The sequence below is a fragment of the Calliphora vicina genome, chromosome 4, assembly GCF_958450345.1.
Source record: "Calliphora vicina chromosome 4, idCalVici1.1, whole genome shotgun sequence".
Taxonomy (NCBI): Eukaryota; Metazoa; Arthropoda; class Insecta; order Diptera; family Calliphoridae; genus Calliphora; species Calliphora vicina.
In genome coordinates this window covers 57,440,462-57,458,498 of record NC_088783.1, presented here as the reverse complement: position 1 = coordinate 57,458,498, position 18,037 = coordinate 57,440,462, and the positions used below count along the sequence as shown (strand labels likewise).

General features: G+C 26.3%; 1 protein-coding gene across 6 annotated transcripts in view; it reads left to right on the top strand.

Annotated features, from left to right (window-relative positions):
- The window catches only part of Dsp1 (Dorsal switch protein 1), a 75,853-nt gene that overhangs the window by 46,228 nt on the left and 11,588 nt on the right, over window positions 1–18,037 (top strand). For 5 of the 6 annotated variants that reach the window (XM_065507816.1, XM_065507815.1, XM_065507813.1 and 2 more), the window contains 2 exons: window positions 12,901–13,080; window positions 13,950–13,979. In XM_065507816.1, the coding sequence (XP_065363888.1) occupies window positions 12,901–13,080; window positions 13,950–13,979 (210 nt within the window). The remainder of the gene's footprint in view (window positions 1–12,900; window positions 13,081–13,949; window positions 13,980–18,037) is intronic. The other variant, XM_065507812.1, reaches the window with a different exon arrangement.

Genomic DNA, 18,037 nt, shown 5'->3' with positions numbered 1-18,037 from the left:
ATTCTTAATTTTTTACAATTTCCAATATTTTTTAGAACTTTCGAAAATCAGAAATTAATTTCGAAAATATAATTTTTTTTTTAAAATTTTTTAAAATATGAAAAATTTATCAATTTTTATTTAATAAGAATTTCTATTAAATCATGTTTTCAAATTTAACTTTAAAATGTTTAATTTTCTCTCTGTCATAAACTAAAAAATAATTTGATTTTTTTGTAATCCAATTATGGCCAGAAAATGTATGAAGAAATAATAAAATTTCCTTCCCTTCCCTTACGTTATTTCATTTTAGTTTTAATGACTTTTATGACCTAATTTTGCTACAAATAACTAATTATAACAAATTTCTTAGAAATCTCTCAACCATAATTTTACATTATTCATTCAAACAACAATTTTTCTATATATAAAATTTTGAAATTTGTGCTTAAATAAAATAAATGTATTAAACATTTTAAAGGTCACATGTTTTCATTTACAATTTTTTTTTATACTTTTCATTAAAATTAGCAAAAAAAAAAATAGTCATAAATTTGTTTAAAGAAAAAACTACTAGTAAAACAACAATTTGTTTGTGTAGAAAAAAACGAACTAGTAAAACAAAAATATGTACATGCATGCTTTTTGTAAAAGGTTGTTTTAGGCCACAACCAGTGTGTTTAGAGTTAGTTAGCAGACCAGGTTGGCTGGCTGGCTGGTTGCCTTGCCTGCCTGTGGAGTTGTTGCAGTTTTTTGCAACATTTTTTTTTGTTTGTTGTTCTCGTACTTGCTACTCACTTTTCTAACCAACTGACTTACAAACCAATATGCAGTTTTTATGTTCTTTTTATGTGTTGGCTGTTGTTATGTCGGTTGGTTTCTAAGTAAATGTTCGTTCGTTCGTTTATATTTGGTGGGAAAAAAGGAGAGAATAAATGTTAATAGTTGGCGCTTAACTTTTTATTTAAATTTTTTGTTGTTGTATCGTTTGTTGTCTTCTTTGTGTGCCTCTTTATTGTTGTTGTTGTTGGTTTTGCTTCTATAACCAGCCATTTGTGTTTGCTACAAATGTTCATTTATGATGAGGCGATAGCTATCTAGATATAATGTAATTTTTTATGTTGCAGCTGCTTTTAAGATGGCTAGCTAGCTGTGTTTAAATGTGGCTAATAAATTACACTGTCTATCACTGACAAAAAAATTCTACAAACATTGTTTTGAAAATTATGGGTATTTACGAAAACTTGGGGGTCTTTTTTCTTTTACTTTTTTAAACAATTTTGAAAAAGTTTCTTGAATAATTTTTCATTTTAAACCTAATTTAAGTAATTTCGAAATTTAGAATTCCTAAAAAGTCTTTAAAATCATCAAATGTTATTGAATTATACAAATTATATAAATTTTAACATGTTTTGATTTATATTCCAAAATTCAAACATTTGATTTTTAATGAATTTTTTTTTTTAGAAATAAAATCAAAATGTTTTATTTTTCTATTGCTTATAACAATTTGCTAGCAATAAATTGTAATTTTCTGGCTTTTTTGAAAATTCGAAAATTGATTTCGAAAATTCGAACATTAAAATTTAATGAATTTTTAGAAATAAAATAAAAATGTTAAATTTTTCTATCGATATATAAAATTTTATGCAATAAAATGTCTTTTTTGAAATTTCGAAGTTAATTTCGAAAAAATTTAAAAATTCGAAGATTCTATTTTTAATGAATTTAAAATTTTTCTCTTACTATAGCAAATTACAAGCAATAAATTGTAAATTTTTGACTTTTTCAAAAATTCGAACATTGATTTCGAAAATTCGAACATTTATTTTCAATGAATTTTTAGAAATAAAATAAAAATTTTACATTTTTCTACTGCTATATCAAATGTTATGCAATAAGTAGCAATTTTCTGTTTTTTTTTTTTTTTTTTGGAAATTCGAAGATAATTCCAAAAATTTGGAAAATTCGAACATTTAATTTTTAAGAAATTTTTAGAAATAAAATCAAAATTTTCAATTTGTATTGCTATAACCAATTTTGAGCAATAAAATGCAATTTTCTGGTTTTTTTGAAAATTCGAAGTTCATTTCGAAAAGAATTTAAAATTCGAATATTCTATTTTTATTGAATTTTTGGAAATAATATCAAAATTTATAATTTTTCAAGCAATAAATGCAATTTTCGAAGTTCATTTCGAAAAAAATTTAAGATTCAAACATTCTATTTTTAATGAAATTTTAGAAATAAAATCAAAATTTCCAATTTGTCTATTGCTAAACCAATTTTGAGCAATAAAATGCAATTTTCTGGCTTTTTTGGAAAATTCGAAGTTCATTTCCAAAAAAATTTTAAATTCGAACATTCTATTTTTATTGAATTTTTGGAAATGATATCAAAATTTATAATTTTTCAAGCAATAAATGCAATTTTCGAAATTTCGAAGTTCATTTCGAAAAAAATTTAAAATTCGAACATTCTATTTTTAACGAATTTTTTGAAATATGTATAATCAAAATTTCCAATATATTTTTTAGTTCAAACATGACTTTGGTAATTACGAAAATTCGAAATTAATTTCGAATTTTATAAAAATTATAAGAATTTGTTAAATAAACCATAGTCCTGAATTTCAATATGAACATTTAAATTATTCCTAGATATTTTGCAGGTTTTTATTGATTTTGTAAATTCGAACTTAATTTCGAAAATTCAAATTTGATTGTGAATGTTTGAAAAACATTCTAGAATAATATAATTTTAATTATAAATGTATACATATTTTTGAGTTTGAAAATGATTTTAGAAAATTCGAAATTAATTTAGAATTTTTTAAAAATGTGTAAAATGATAAGAATTTGTTAAATAAAATCTATTCTTAATTAGTAACAAGAAAACTACAACATTTTCAAGATTTATTGCAGGATTTTACCCATTTCGAAAATTCGAAATTTACTTCGAATTATTAATAAATGTTTAAAATGATGAGAATTGTTTAAAAAATATCCGTTTTTTAGTATTAACATACGAATTTTACAGCCTTTTCAATTCAAACTAGACACAATTTTCTAATTTCATATGGGTGTCTTTTCAAATAAAAAAATCTCTACGCTTTACTAACTTTAATTTTGAATACAAATATGTACAACTAATTGAAGTAAAATCCAACAACAAAAAGATAAACTTGTTAACTTAACTAAAGCTTTTAATAGCCTTCTGCTACTTGGCAAAACAAAAAAAAAACAGCCACCATTAAAAACAGCTGTCTTTTTTAACAATGTTTTTGTTTTCGCTTCTTTTTCGTACAAAATTGCACATTATGTCAATATGTGTTGCTGCACATTGTTCATGACTGTATGTGCATGAATAAAGATGCAGTTACTGCAATAACAACAACAACAACTAAAGGAATGGAATATCTATCACCTTTTTATGGTTATTTTAATGAGTTGTGTGTTCTTTTTGTCTGTCTCTGTTTTTCCCTGCTGCTGCAATTCGTGTCATAATCATGTTCACTCTCAATTGTTATTTACAATTTTATTTGTACATGGATATTTGACCATAAATGTTGTACAATTAACTGAAAAGATAGGCCAGTAGATCAGTCGGGGATATTTATTTGTTGTTGTTGGTACATATATTTGTGTAGTGTTGTAAAACGGTTTATTTGGTTGGTTTGTTTATCTTTTGCCTCACAATGACACTTTAGCAAAAACAACAAACATTTGCTGCTCATTTATTAAATCTCCCGTTTATTGTTTACAAAGGAGAGAAACCATTTAAACATGGTGGACACGGGTGACATTTACATAGGAACCGTGCTGCCAGATTCAACAATTTATTATTAATGAATTAATTATAGATTTTTAGAGTAAATTTAAAATTTTTAGAACCTGATTTAAACACGGAAAAACATTTCAAGCGAAATCTTTGAATATTTATTTATTTTTTTTTAGCAATTTTCTTAGAAATTGTTTTTAATATTTTGAAAATTCATAAGAATTTCGTTTAGTAATTTAAAATCTTTTAAAAACTTTAATTGTTTTAAAGTAGTTCTTTTGTTAAACATAAAATTTCTTTCCAGTAAATAAACAAACTCGTTTATGCTGCAATATCACTTGTATAAAATCTCCCCCTCTCTATAAATATGTATAAGATTTCAAACATTTAAAAAAGAACAAGTTCATTAAAAAAGAGTGCTTGCAAGATCAAAAAAGTAAAATTCAATGAAATCTTGAAAATTTACAAAATAAAAAAACAAAAGAACAAGTCATGAAAATGGGTAATAAAACAAGTTTTACTTTATTTTTTTTTGTTTTAACAAGAAATACGCCATAAAAATAATGGAGATTTTGTTGTAAGACGAAAAAATAAAACGAAATAAATTAAACAATAAAAAATAAATAACAAAGGAGAACAATAACAACAAGAAGAAAATATTAAAAGGGAAAGGTAGATAGTAAAAGAATAATTTACAACCACTCTATGTGTACATAAAATATATAGAAATTTATGGCTTTAAAAACAATTTATTGCTCGATTAAAGTTGTTACAGCAAGGCAGAAGACCGACCTCACATATGTTTGTAGTAAGTAACAAATGAAAACGGGAAATCTTGTGGCATATTTATGTATTTTTCTTACCTTATTCCACAAATGTTGTGAAAATAAGACACAAATGTTATTTTTAAGCAGAGAAAAATCGTCTATTTCAACTTTAAATTGTTCATTTTATAGATTTATAAAAAAATCGAAGTTAATTTCGAATTTTCGAAATTACTAAAATCAAATTAAAATTTTGCATTTTTAATTAATGATTTATTATTGTAGAATGTTTTTTTAAACATTTTACATAAAGTTTGAATTTTCGAAATTGATAAAATCATGCAAAAAATCAAGGAATTATTGGAATTTTCATGTTAATATTGATTTACAAAAAAATTGTTATTCTGGTGGCATGTTTTTAAATTTTTTTTTATCAAATTCGAATTTTCGAAATTTTGATAGAATTTTGAAAAAAGATACAAATTTGGAATTTATGCTAAAAACCGATAATTTCATATTTCAAGCAAAAAATTCAATGTTCAAAATTTTGAATTTACAACAAAAAACTAAATAGTAATTGTGAAATTCGTGACTTTGATTTCGAAAATTCAATACATATTCGAATTTGCGAAATTACAAAAATCATGTTAAAAATGAATTAAAAATATTCGAAATTTTAAAAACATTTCCAAATCAATTTAAAATATGTATTCGAAATTTTTCGAAATTAAGTTCGAATTTTCGGAAAAGCTACAAATTCCAATGTGGGTAAAAAAAATCGAATTAACTTAGAATATTTGAACTAGAATATTAGATTTTTAAAATTTTTGATTTTATTTTTTCGATTTATTTTATGAAATTTGTAAATTTTTTAAAATTCATTAAAATCAAATATTTAAGTTCGAATTTTCTAAATTTAATTTTCCAAATCAATCTAAATCAATTTAAAATATTCGACATTTTTCGAAATTAAGTTCGAATACTTTTCTCTTTTTTTCAGAAACTTCGAATTTAATTTACAAAATTTGAACTTGATTATTTGTTTTTTTTATGAATTTTTAAATTTATGTTATGAAATTTGGAAATTTTTTTAAAATTCATTAAAATCAAATATTTAAGTTGGAATTTTCTAAATTAAAATTTGACATTTTGATTTTAAATTTAAAAGTTCATTAAAAATGTAATGTTTGAATTTGATTAATTTGAAACTAACATGATTAAAATCTGTCTAAAATGTTGGACTCTAAATAGCATTATTCCATTTTTATTGAATTTAAAATAGAAAAAAAAAAATTATAATAAATTTATTATTTTGTATAGAAATTCTAACAAAATTTGGCGAAATTTATATTTTGTTCTTTTCGAGAAAAATTTTAAACAACTCTGGTCTGCTGTAATTCAAAACTTCGTATCAATCTTAAATTGTTTTGTTTGGTATTCTATTATATTCACTTTATTATCAACCGGATTAGATGTTTTTTTCTTAGTTTCCTTAAATTATTATTGTCTTCATTTATTAAAGTTATTAAACCTTAAAAACGCTAGAGGACAATAAGCTATTGGCAACACCTTAACCCGCCCCACCCTTCCACTAGTTTTGTTTACAAAAAAAATTAACCGTTTTGACAATTACTTGTCATTCGCATGCTGCCAACATATTTTATGTCTTTAAACAAGTTTTTTTTGCATGTACAAATAATATAAAAAAACCTTTTGTAAATCCTACAAAATATAAGAAAACCTGTTGCATTTATTTTAACAACATTTTAATTCATATTTTATTATGATTACAGACATTTCTATGCATATTACAAAAAAGAAAACAAACACTCATACATGAAAAACCAACAAACATACATACAATATAATTTGTTGTTGTTTAATATGGAGTATTAGAGAGGAATAGACAGACAGAAAGACAGACATTCTCTTCTCAATGCTTATACCCACATGTAGTTGTTGTTATTGTGATGTTTTCAAAAAAGGGACCTTGATTATTACAATTACTTTTGTATTACTGTTGTATTTTTTTCTTCTTTTTTTTCGTTTTAACATATTGACTGATGTATGAAAGGAATGTATGTAAGTGGGGAAGTAGTGGGTGGGTTGGGTTGTTTTAGTTGAAAGACTTTTGTGGGGTTGCCATTTATTTACTCTACTCTTTTATTACAGTTTTTTTTTTTGCCTTTTTTCCTGGCATTTATGTTTGAGTGTGTATATACATTTTTTGTTTATTGGTTTTATATATTTTTTTTTAAATTTTTTCACTGTTATTATTATTTCACGGAAGCAACAGTTGAGTTTTTCTGTGGTTTGTATTTTATTTTTTTTTGTTGTTTTTTTATTCCTAGCCTGATGATGTTGAGTTTCTATTGTTGTTGTTTACATATTGTTGGCTTTGTACACGTTTTTTTTGTGTGAATTTTTTGTATTCCTGTTCAGTTTTTTTGTTTCTTCACTTTTTTTTTTGTTTATCTTTAGTGTGCAAATGTTTTGGGTGTTAGTAAAATGATTTTTTGTGGGGATTTCTTTATATCTTTTTTTTTTGCTATAAAAAGCCGGCATTTTTTTGACTCTTGTCTGCAGAGAAAAACTTTTATATATTTTGATGAATAAATTTTTTTTGTGGCATTGTATGAAAGCCGGCTTTTATAAACATTTAGTAACAATAACAGAAACAGTAAAAAATTATTTGTACATACGTCATCAAACCATTAGGTTATACAAAATTTTGTTTTTTTGCTTTATTTTTTAGAATTTCTGTAAAAGTAAAAGGGATTTTTTTTTAGCTATTTTAAAATTTTATTTGTATATTTTTGGGTCAAAAGTATTCTTTATTGAGATTTAAAGATTTTTTTACTTCATTTTATGAAAATTTTAAATAAATTATTATTTATTACACATTCCGAAACTTTGCAAAACGTAAATATACATATTTAGAAGAGCAATTCTGGGTCCATCGATAATTAAAACGAGTACTCAACAAAAACTCAATTTATTATTTGGCAAAATATTACTCATACCACCCGTAGTTCAAAAAACATTCCTGTGCTAAAGTGTCTGCCGAAATCGGTGAAAACTAAATAGCATTATGATGCGATTTTTGTTGATTTTATATTAAAATTTATTGAATTTGTTTGGTTTTAAAACTTATTTTCATATTAATTTAAGAAAATTTGGAGAAATTTTAAATGTTTACTTTTTGAGAAAATTTCAAGAAAAAACAAACTGTGAATCTTGGATGGATCATAATAAATATACAAAAAATTACTCATACCAACCGTAAACCACACTATTTTTATGTAATTTCTTAATTTTAATCTGATTTTTGAATTTTACTAGTAATGGATCATAATTAATATAAAAAATTACTCATACCAACCGTAAACCACACTATTTTTTATATAAATTCTTAATTTTTATCAGATTTTTAGTTTATTATAGATTTTTAAGGATTTTTGGCTCTTTAAAAACAATTTGTGTGGCAACAATGGCCGTTAGCTTAACTTTATTACAATGGCGGCATGTTTGTTTATTCACTCTCCTCCCCTCATCCTTTCAGCTATGATGCTGTCAATAATTCCCCATTTAACATGTCAGCTCTGCAACTGTGTGTGCTGCCATTTAATTACATTTTCCTCTTCTTATTTTGCCTCCTTTTGATAAACAAAAATTCCATTGTGTTTAGGTGTTGTGTGATTATTTATCTTTCTGTTTATATTTAAGTATTATTTATGTTACTGTTTTTGTAGTAGCATTTTTTTTATTGTCTAAATTGTTTTTAAATACAAATAACCAAAACGTACCTTGACTTTGTGTGTTGATATTTGCTTTTATTTAATTTTTTTTTTACTACTAGTCATTTATTTAAGTATTTTTTGTTTTTGTGATTCTGTTGTATTTTCATTTCATTCATATCTAAACAAAAACGTTTGTACGTGGTTTTTTATTAGTGTATATTTTTATTCATTCATTCATTGATTGAACAGCAAATGAGTGAAATATACAACAAATACAGAAACAAAAGTATTTAAAAATTTCGCACTTTTTTTTTTATTTATTAGCCACAAAAGGGGTGGCATCAGTCCAACCACAACAACAGCTGTGGAATAGTAGTAAATAGTAAAAATATTAATTTTTCTGTTTTTAGATTTTGTTTAAAACGATATTTTTTAAATGAATGAGTGGAATGTTTTTACTAAACCTTGCATAAATATGCATATTCTATCACAGTTTGACTATAAATTTTATTTTTAAAGATCAAAACTAGCTTTAAAAATATTTTACTTGCTTGTACAAAAAAAAAATTATTTCAATGATCTTGTTGATCTAATATTTAAATAAATATTACAACAATTTAACACATTACTCAATACAAGCCGATTGTTTCTAAATTTTATAGAAAATTCTTAATAAAAACCTGACATGTACAGGATCAACTTCAACGAAAATTTAAGTTGGCAACCTTAATAATTTAAACCTCTCTCTACACACACTCACTTCACCACCCATCCACCTACAATTACAAACTGTTTATGTAAAGTGTTGTTGTGATTTAACAAAAGTGGCGCCAAAAACCGTTGTTTTTTTTTCTCGTTTTGTTTACCTTTAATAAATTTACCCAACACCGTGCATAAGAGAAAATTGTACATAGTGTGATTGGGAGTGTAAACCCTTAAAATGTTATTGCCAGTTTAAAATACATACAATAATAATAATAATAATGCATTGCGTGTATTTTTTCTATTATTAGATAGAAAAAAAGGCGTTGTATATGGAGAATATTAAATGATTGTTGTTTGTGTAGTAGGTACATGCATATTTATGAATGCATTCTAATGAAATTGTTGACTATCTCTCTGCTGTAGTTTTTTGTTGTTGTTGTAAAAGGTTGTTGACACAGTTTTCATAATTTACAATTAAAATTTTATATGACGTTTAAAATGCCAACAACAACAGTAGCTCGCTCGCAGCATAAATTAAAGAGAAGGCAAGTGTGGAATTATTATTATTAATTAAAAATTACACAGTTTTTTTTAATGATAAAAGAATTTACAATGAATTATGTTGTGTTTTTAAGAGTAGAAATTTAAATGATTTTTATAAATATAGAAAACGAGGATCACTATTTAAGTTTAGAGATTTAGGGAGTGATTGACATTGCAATGGTAACTTTCCAAATATTTTCCAATAAGCACCAAATCCCCAAAAATTCAAGCACTTGAACATTTTGTGGGAATTTGACTTGAATGCTAATGTAATTATGTTTTAATTCAAGGCTTGAATTATACTTGCTTTCAACTTGAATTCCAGTAATAATGCTTATTGCGGAGACTCCCCTGTCAAAGACCTAACTCTGTTGTCAAAAATCTAAGTGGTGAGAATGTATTAGTATAAAACAATATGAAAACAAAAATAACACGTGTAACTTTTTTGAGTATTTTTCTATTTTTTCTATGGATCAAAATTAAAACCATAGAGAATAGACAATGAGCGGAAACTCTCCTGTCAAAAACCTAACTCAGTGAAAACAAAAACAACACTCGTATGTGTGATTATTTTGAGTAATTTTTTGTTTGAGTTTTTTTCTAGTTTCCGCTCTATGTTCTCTATGATTCAAACAAATTCTTATGAAATTTTTTTAAAATTAAATTCTGATAATAGAAAACAAACTAAAAAGTATTCATTATTATGGTATTGACAAAACAATGGAAACTTAGGTTTTTACGCGGAGTGATATCAACCAAGATCAGCCTCATTTACCTACAGCTAACAAACAGTTCGACAAATAATTTGCAATTTTAGATTATTGCTAAACTCCCGAGGAATAATTTTTTGGGAGTTTCTTAAACTCTTGCTATTTAATTATATTGCCTTGGAGTAGATTTATTAGCTTTCTATCTAATTTTGAGTTTTTACAGTATCTGTCTTACGAAATTTGTTTATAATTTTTGTAATTGCTGATTTATTAATTGAGCATTTATCAATCTAATAAAAACAACTTCATATACAGCTTCTTTTTCATTTTTATTTATACAAATGTAAGTTATTTTTTCAATACGTTTAAGATTTTCTGTACATTACGTGTAAAACCAAAAGTACTGTATAAAACAACATTGCCAACTGTTTAGCATATGATTTGGCAACATTGTTATCTTATTACTCATCAATTAACTGTTATTTGTCTTCCTCTCATTTCCTTCAGACATTTACCACAACATTTAATATACACTCATGTACATATACACAAACATATATTATTTTTCTTTCATTCTCTATGACAAAGATGACGTTTGTATCAATTTCACAATCACAAATAGCAATAACAACAATACTAAGATTTGATTTATTTTATATAGATTTGTGTATAGGTAAAAGTAAATTACTTTTTGTGGTTTTATAAACGCCTTTCTACAATAAATTATTATTATTATTTTTATTATATTTTCCGGTTATACATACACATGGTATGATTCATTGAAAAGACAACAAATACGAAAATTTCTGTATACATTTTTATTGCACGTAAATACACGTACTCAACGGCGTACTACTTATTTTTGAACTTGCCAAACAGCTGTGCTAATTAAAATGCAAATAATGAATGAGTAACAAACTAATGACCGCAAAAAAAAATAACAAAAACAACAACAAATACCTAACAGACAGATATTTATTTATTGTATACATATGTAGTATAATTAAATAAATAAACAAATAAATAAGTAATTAAATAATAAAATAACATTTTTAAATTTTTAAATAAATTTTGGTTTATAATAAAGGATTAAAAGAAATATTTTAGAAAAATTAAGGGTTTTTAGAATTATTTTGGATAATTTCGAAATAAATTTTGACTCATATTAAACATTAATAACATTCTAAAATAGGATTAGGTAGGTAAAGTAAAGGATTTTTCGAATTATGTTTAAAACTGTAGTTACTACTTACTATTCGAAGAGTTTATGAGCTTAATTTTCAAATCATGTTCACTTTTAAATGAATAATTTTGAAAACATTTTAGAAAAGAATTTAGCTAGAAGCTACTTTAGTATATTTTTTTGTTTAATTATTTAAATGAATTTTATTATTGTAATTAAACTTGAAATTTATAGGCTTTATGGGTTTTTTTTGCAATATTTTTTTTATTTCCCCCCCATTTTGTGGTTTATGTTTCAACCACATAATGTCCTTGTAATACGTTTTTAATTTTTGTTATTTTGTGCCAACAAAATAAAATCATCAGCATTTCCAATAACATTCCAAATTGGAATTTTTATTCCAGTTTCTTGGCAGCTGCCTAGCTACAAAGTGTAAAAAAAACCAGCAACAATATGCATACATACACATACAATATATAATTATCACCAACAGCAGTGTCATCATTATTACTGTTATCATCAATCATGATAATAATGACAATCTTTAATATCATCATCATCATCATCACATTTTTTTGTTTTGCATTTTGTGTAATGTCTGTAAATGTTCATATGTATGAATACGTGTGTGTGTTTTATTTAAATAAAACTGTTTGTTGTCTATTCTCTCCATCATCGTCATCATTCTCATCATAGAAACATGGATAGACTGACACTTTACTAACAGCAGCAACAACAACAACATGCAGCAATGCAACAACAATTGCAGCTTAATTTACTGCTATTGTTCGTTTTACTTGACTTGACATTTGTGTGTTTGTATGTATGGATGTGTATGTTTTTGTATTCTTTCCAACATTGTTGCCATTATTCTCACAAAAGGTGTTGCCATACAGTTGTTTCTTTTATTACTCCACTTTATTATCGTTCCACAAAAACAAAACAAAAAAAACAATTTTTCTTTAATTGTAGTCTATGATTTTTTTCTCTTCTTTTTTCTATGGGGTTTGATTTCCATTTTTTTCCCGGCCAAATACATGGATTCTTTATGAATTTGTATAAAAAATATAAAAATTGTTTGAACAAAAAAAAATGTGTAGACAAGTGTTATAGCTTCTACTTCTGCTGCCAATGAATTGGCAGCTGCCACAACAGCAACATCTGTAACAAGCTTAGCTAATAATGTAGAGACACAAACACAACAACAACAGCAACAACAAACAGATCAAAAGCAGCTACAACATCAACAGGCTGCCCAAAACATTTCCTCAAATCCTTCTACTATCACTACTAATACAACAACAACAATATGTACCTCCTCCTCTACCTCTAATACTTCCTCTGCAGCAAATACTGCAACATCTATTATTATTAACATTCCCAATTCTTCTATTCCTTCTACAACTATTAACCCAACTTTGACAAATCCTATGCAACAACAACAACAATTACAATTACAACAACATCAATATATTGATTTGCATCATCATCCACAGAACAATATGGTGCGCACTGGTACCGGAGGTGGAGGCGGCAAAGCGGATGCCAAACCTCGTGGACGTATGACAGCCTATGCCTACTTTGTACAGACATGCCGTGAAGAACACAAGAAAAAACATCCCGATGAGACAGTTATATTTGCTGAATTTTCCCGAAAATGCGCTGAAAGATGGAAGGTAAGTTGTTTAAATATGAATATTTTAAAACATATTATTACATATTATTTTAATTTTTGTTTACGTTTAAAAGAAACTTGTGGTCCATTATGTCTCTGGACAGGACTACTATAGTTTTCTTTTATCTGACTTAATCGCCAGAAACTTTTTTTCGTTCTTTTCGTAAAAACAAAATTCCCTAAAAAAGAAATCTCATTCACAAATATTGTTTAGTTTAAAATATTTTACAGAAATAAATCAATTTTTTTTCTTCATAATTTTCTGGATAATTTTTTTTTAAAAAAAATTATCGTAAAATATTTCTCTTTAGAGAGAAAAAAACAACTTCAATTGAATTTCTTTATTAAAACAGTTGGTTTTTCTTTTAATTTGTTTCTCTCTTAATTTTAAATTAAAAGGCATTTTCCAAATGACATGGCCCCTTAACCTCTAAAAATTAAATTCTTCTTAAATTTCTTGTATTTGAAGCTTAAACGTCATTCCGTTTGTTATTTTATTAAATTAAAACTCATCCTTTATATTTAAAGAGCAGTACTAGTAAAGTAGTACTCTTTTTCTAAAAAAAAATCAGTCAATTTCTCTTATTTTCTGAAAAATATTTAAACAAATATTCTTAAATACATTCAATTTTATTAAATCTAGTCTTTTAAAGCCATTAAAATGGCTATGATACGGTTTTTTAAGGGGCCTTGGAAAACAAATTTCTATAACAAGCCGCTGTTAACACATTTTTGTTCTTCTATTCAAAATCAAAATTAATGTTTCTGTTCGATTTAAGAATTAAAACCTTAAATAAAAACAAACAAACAAATCAATTCAATCAAAACAGTAGAAATTGACCGATTTTTTTTCCCTTTTTTCATTCCTAGATACTCAAATCCACCGAGGAAGGAAAAGATGTAAGTGATTAGGGCCCCCACAATAACTGTGTTAAACAATGGGTATCTCTCGTGGTATTTCAAATACACACACACACTAACAATTTTGCGTGAGTTATACTAAAAAAAAACATAAATATTTGTAAAAAAAATTGATTTGTTTCTGTAAAAAGATTTTTTTTAATTTTTAGTAGATTTAATTTTATTTAATTAATTTACAGCTTTTGATGTTTTTTTTTTTAAATAATATCAATCATACAACTTATATTGACAAATTGAGGAAACAATTCAATTTAATATTAATTAGGAGCTTTTAAATTAAACAGCTAATTAACAAAATAAAAAAGGCTAAATTGGCAACATGGCATTGATGTGTAATCAGTTTCCAGTGAATAACATTTGCAAGGAGAAGAAGCATAACATAAAAAAATTCACCATAACCTTAAAAATATCTACAAATTTAGGAAACAATCCTATTATAAACGACCGTTAAGTGAAACGTGCCAATCTAAGGCTCTTTTAAATTAAACAGCTAACTAGCAATGTTGCGAAATGCGCCCAATTAGCAAACCTGCATTTATATGTAAGATATTAGTTTAAGTGAATGACATTTGGAAGAATAAGAAGCATAGCCTAAAAATGTCAAAATAACTTCAAAAAATTACAAAACATAACCTCTACAAAAGGACAAAATTCACTTTTTGGATCTTCAATTCGTAAAAACCCTAGTCTCACTCAGCCAGAACTCAAATTAACGTTTTAATTAGAACAAGTCTCTGACTATTGCGAAATCTAATTGACATTTGCCTTTTAACACAGAACTTTAGTAGCATATTAAATATAAACTTTCCCACAAATTAGCAAAAAAAAGATATTGAAAAAATTTCATTAAAAAAAACTCACGTTTCTTCAGTTATAATTACTTTTTCCCCCTAATAATATCTTTAAGTATTTAAAAAAAATAACATAAAAAAACATTCTGTGTGAAAATTTGCACTTAACGGTGAGATAAGTAAAAATAAACACTGACTGACTGACTGCCTTCATCTTATTCATACAAAACGCCTTTAAACAATGCGGAGCTATAAGTAGTACTTGCTCGTAAAAATAAAACAAAACTGTGCACAGAAAAAGGCAAAGTTTTACAAGTGTAAAGAGTGAAAGTTCTCTTCATTTGTTTGTATTTATATTTTATAAGTGGGTCTTTTTTAATACGTCCTTGTAAAAAATTCTATACTTGTTGTTTAATTTTTTTTTTTATATATTTTTATTTTACAACTCTTAACTACGAGTATTACTATTTCTGCTGCTGCTATCTATCTATTTATATGTACATAAAAATACATCATCATCATTGTATAGGAAAAAAATTCAAGAAAGAAAACAATCAAACAAATGCAAGTTTATGATTCTAAAAAAGAAAAATTCCTTTTATGTGGAAATTTGTTCAAGATTTTTTTTCCACTTTTTTTTCTACTTTTAACTTTGAATTATGTCTGCTGTATGTATGTGCAATATAAAAAAAATTAAAGAATACTGAAAACCAACCTCAGAGTTTGTCTTTACAAACTCTAAACAAGAAGTTCAAGTACTTTTTATATGCTTTTGTTTAATATGAAAAAAACTCCTTATGAGGTGTTTTAAAAAAGCAGCAAACAAATTTATGTATTTTCTTTACTACAAATTATTAACACTTTTACTAGAATTTAAAAACAGTGAAATCCTTTCATTTCATTTATTTTTTTTATGAAATTTTTAGTTTTTATTGAATATTTCAATTTAATTTTGTTTTCTATGCTATTTTAAATTTAGCTTTAACATTTTATATTGTCTTGTGTGTTTTTTTTATGCACTTGCATTTAATGTGTATCCCTTCAATATATGCAATTTATCATTGTATAAATCTTACTTAAATATCACAAACATTTTATCATGCTCATCATCATTGTCGTAATCATCATCATCATTGTCTTTTGCTGCAGGGTTTTTGCTACAACATGGTTGTTCAACCATGTATTAGTTCACTCTTTATTCTCTTCAGTAATGAAATAAGAGTTTGTACATAATGTATGTATATTTTATAACTTCCAGATATATGGTATCGACTTTTTTGTTACTCGTAACATCATTCTTAATTTTATTTTCAAACTGTTGTTAACTCTAGATTCTGACGGAAATTTGGAATATTAAATGAAGCCACTTGATTGGTTATTAACAAATAAAATTCAGATTTTTGAGGTTATGATAATAATTTTTACGTTAAGGTGACACTTGTCTTAAGATTTAATATTTCTTTTTGGACGAGTGAGACTCCGTCCAAAAACCGAAGATTAATACGAACCGAAGATTAATAATGTTTATTCCAGGGTGCTTTACACCCCTAAATAAAACCATCGTACGTTGGCTGTTACAAAATACAGCCAATCGAGGTTATGGTGAAATTTAGTTTGATAGTGTTTTTTTAGGTTATGATTTTGTTTATTTTGCTTTCAAATGTCATTCACTTGAAACTAATATGTTACACATTCTGAGACTGAAGATTCATAATGTACATTTTGTGATTCCGGCAGGGCGATATTTCCATAAGTCTTTACTATCTCAAGATCCCCAGATTTGATTGCTTAAAACTTGTTTATTTGATGTTTAGCTTTTATGTGAACAAGCCATAGATAATAAAAGTAAACATCGAAGGCGCTTTTAAATTAAACAGTGTGAAATGCGCTAAATTGGCAAAGCTGCTGCATTTAGGTATAAGACATCAGTTTCAAGTGAATGACATATGCAAGCAAAATAAACAATAACATAACCTTAAAAACACAATTTAAGCAAATTTCAAGATAACCTCAAAAATATAAAATTTTGTATTTATAACTAATCATTTGGCTGTATTTTCTAAACCAAAACACGAAATGCACATTACGAACCTTCAGTTCGTAACGGCCAAAGTCTGAGTCAGTCAAAAAGAGATATTAACGTTTTAAATTTGCATTTTAACAGAGAATTTTTAACAAGTTAGTAAGAAAGTATTTCTTTTCCCACCAAGCTTCATAAAAAGTATTTCAAATTTAGTCAGAAAACAAACATGTTACGACCCAGTGACGTTTTAACCTAAAAATTTGACATAACCTAAAATTTTTATTTTTTTTATAAACATTCAATTGGCTATATATTTTTCCATTCGTTCCAAGTCTACAAGAGAAAACGAAGGTTATACCGTCCACGAAATACAATTTGTTTTATGCAAACTGGTTCAGCATAGAAGTGGAGTGTCATCCTTAACTTTTGCCAGCTTTTAGGTACCCAACATATTAAAATGCCCAGCCAATTAAGCTTCAGTAGATTTATGAACTTAACCTGTATATTGATCACAATGTAAAATCTCCGTATTACAAAAGAGCAGTAAATATGAGTGAGGCCATGATGATGTAACAGGTTTAATGAAAACTGGTTCAGTATAGAACGCGACGTGCCATCTCCAACTTATGCCCAGCCAATTGTGCTTAACTTTGTCCTTTAGATGTATGAACTAAACCCTTAGGAGGCACACTTTCTTGGCATTGATCATAATGAAAATCTTCCGGATTCCTAGAGAGCGGAAAACAAGAGTATTTCAGGCACAACTGATACCGGGATGGTATGGTAATCAGGCAGCCGTCCAAAACCTTCGTCTCGTACAGCTCACTTGGGTCCAATAATCGTTCCCTTTGTGATACCTGAAGAACAAAATGAAAAACAGAAAGAGAAATAGAAGTCGGAGAAAATTGAGATTGATTTGGAGTGAAATTTGCAAGAGTAGAGAATAGATAAAAAATGGGGGGTGAAGGAGGAGAAGAGGTTAAGAATTCAAAGAATTCAGCTAACGCAGACCATTATGGTATAGTTGCTAGGTCCCTAAATCACTGGATTATCTAGAATAATGTAATTATTTAATACTAGTTGATCGCCCCGGCTTCGCCCGGTAGCATTTACTAATGTGTTAGTTCGTCAAGTTTCTCCAACCCTGCCTGTTCTTATTTATTTGCAAATAAAATATCTAAATTTGTACTGCATACTTTAGGGGCTTTTTTATTACAGTTGAC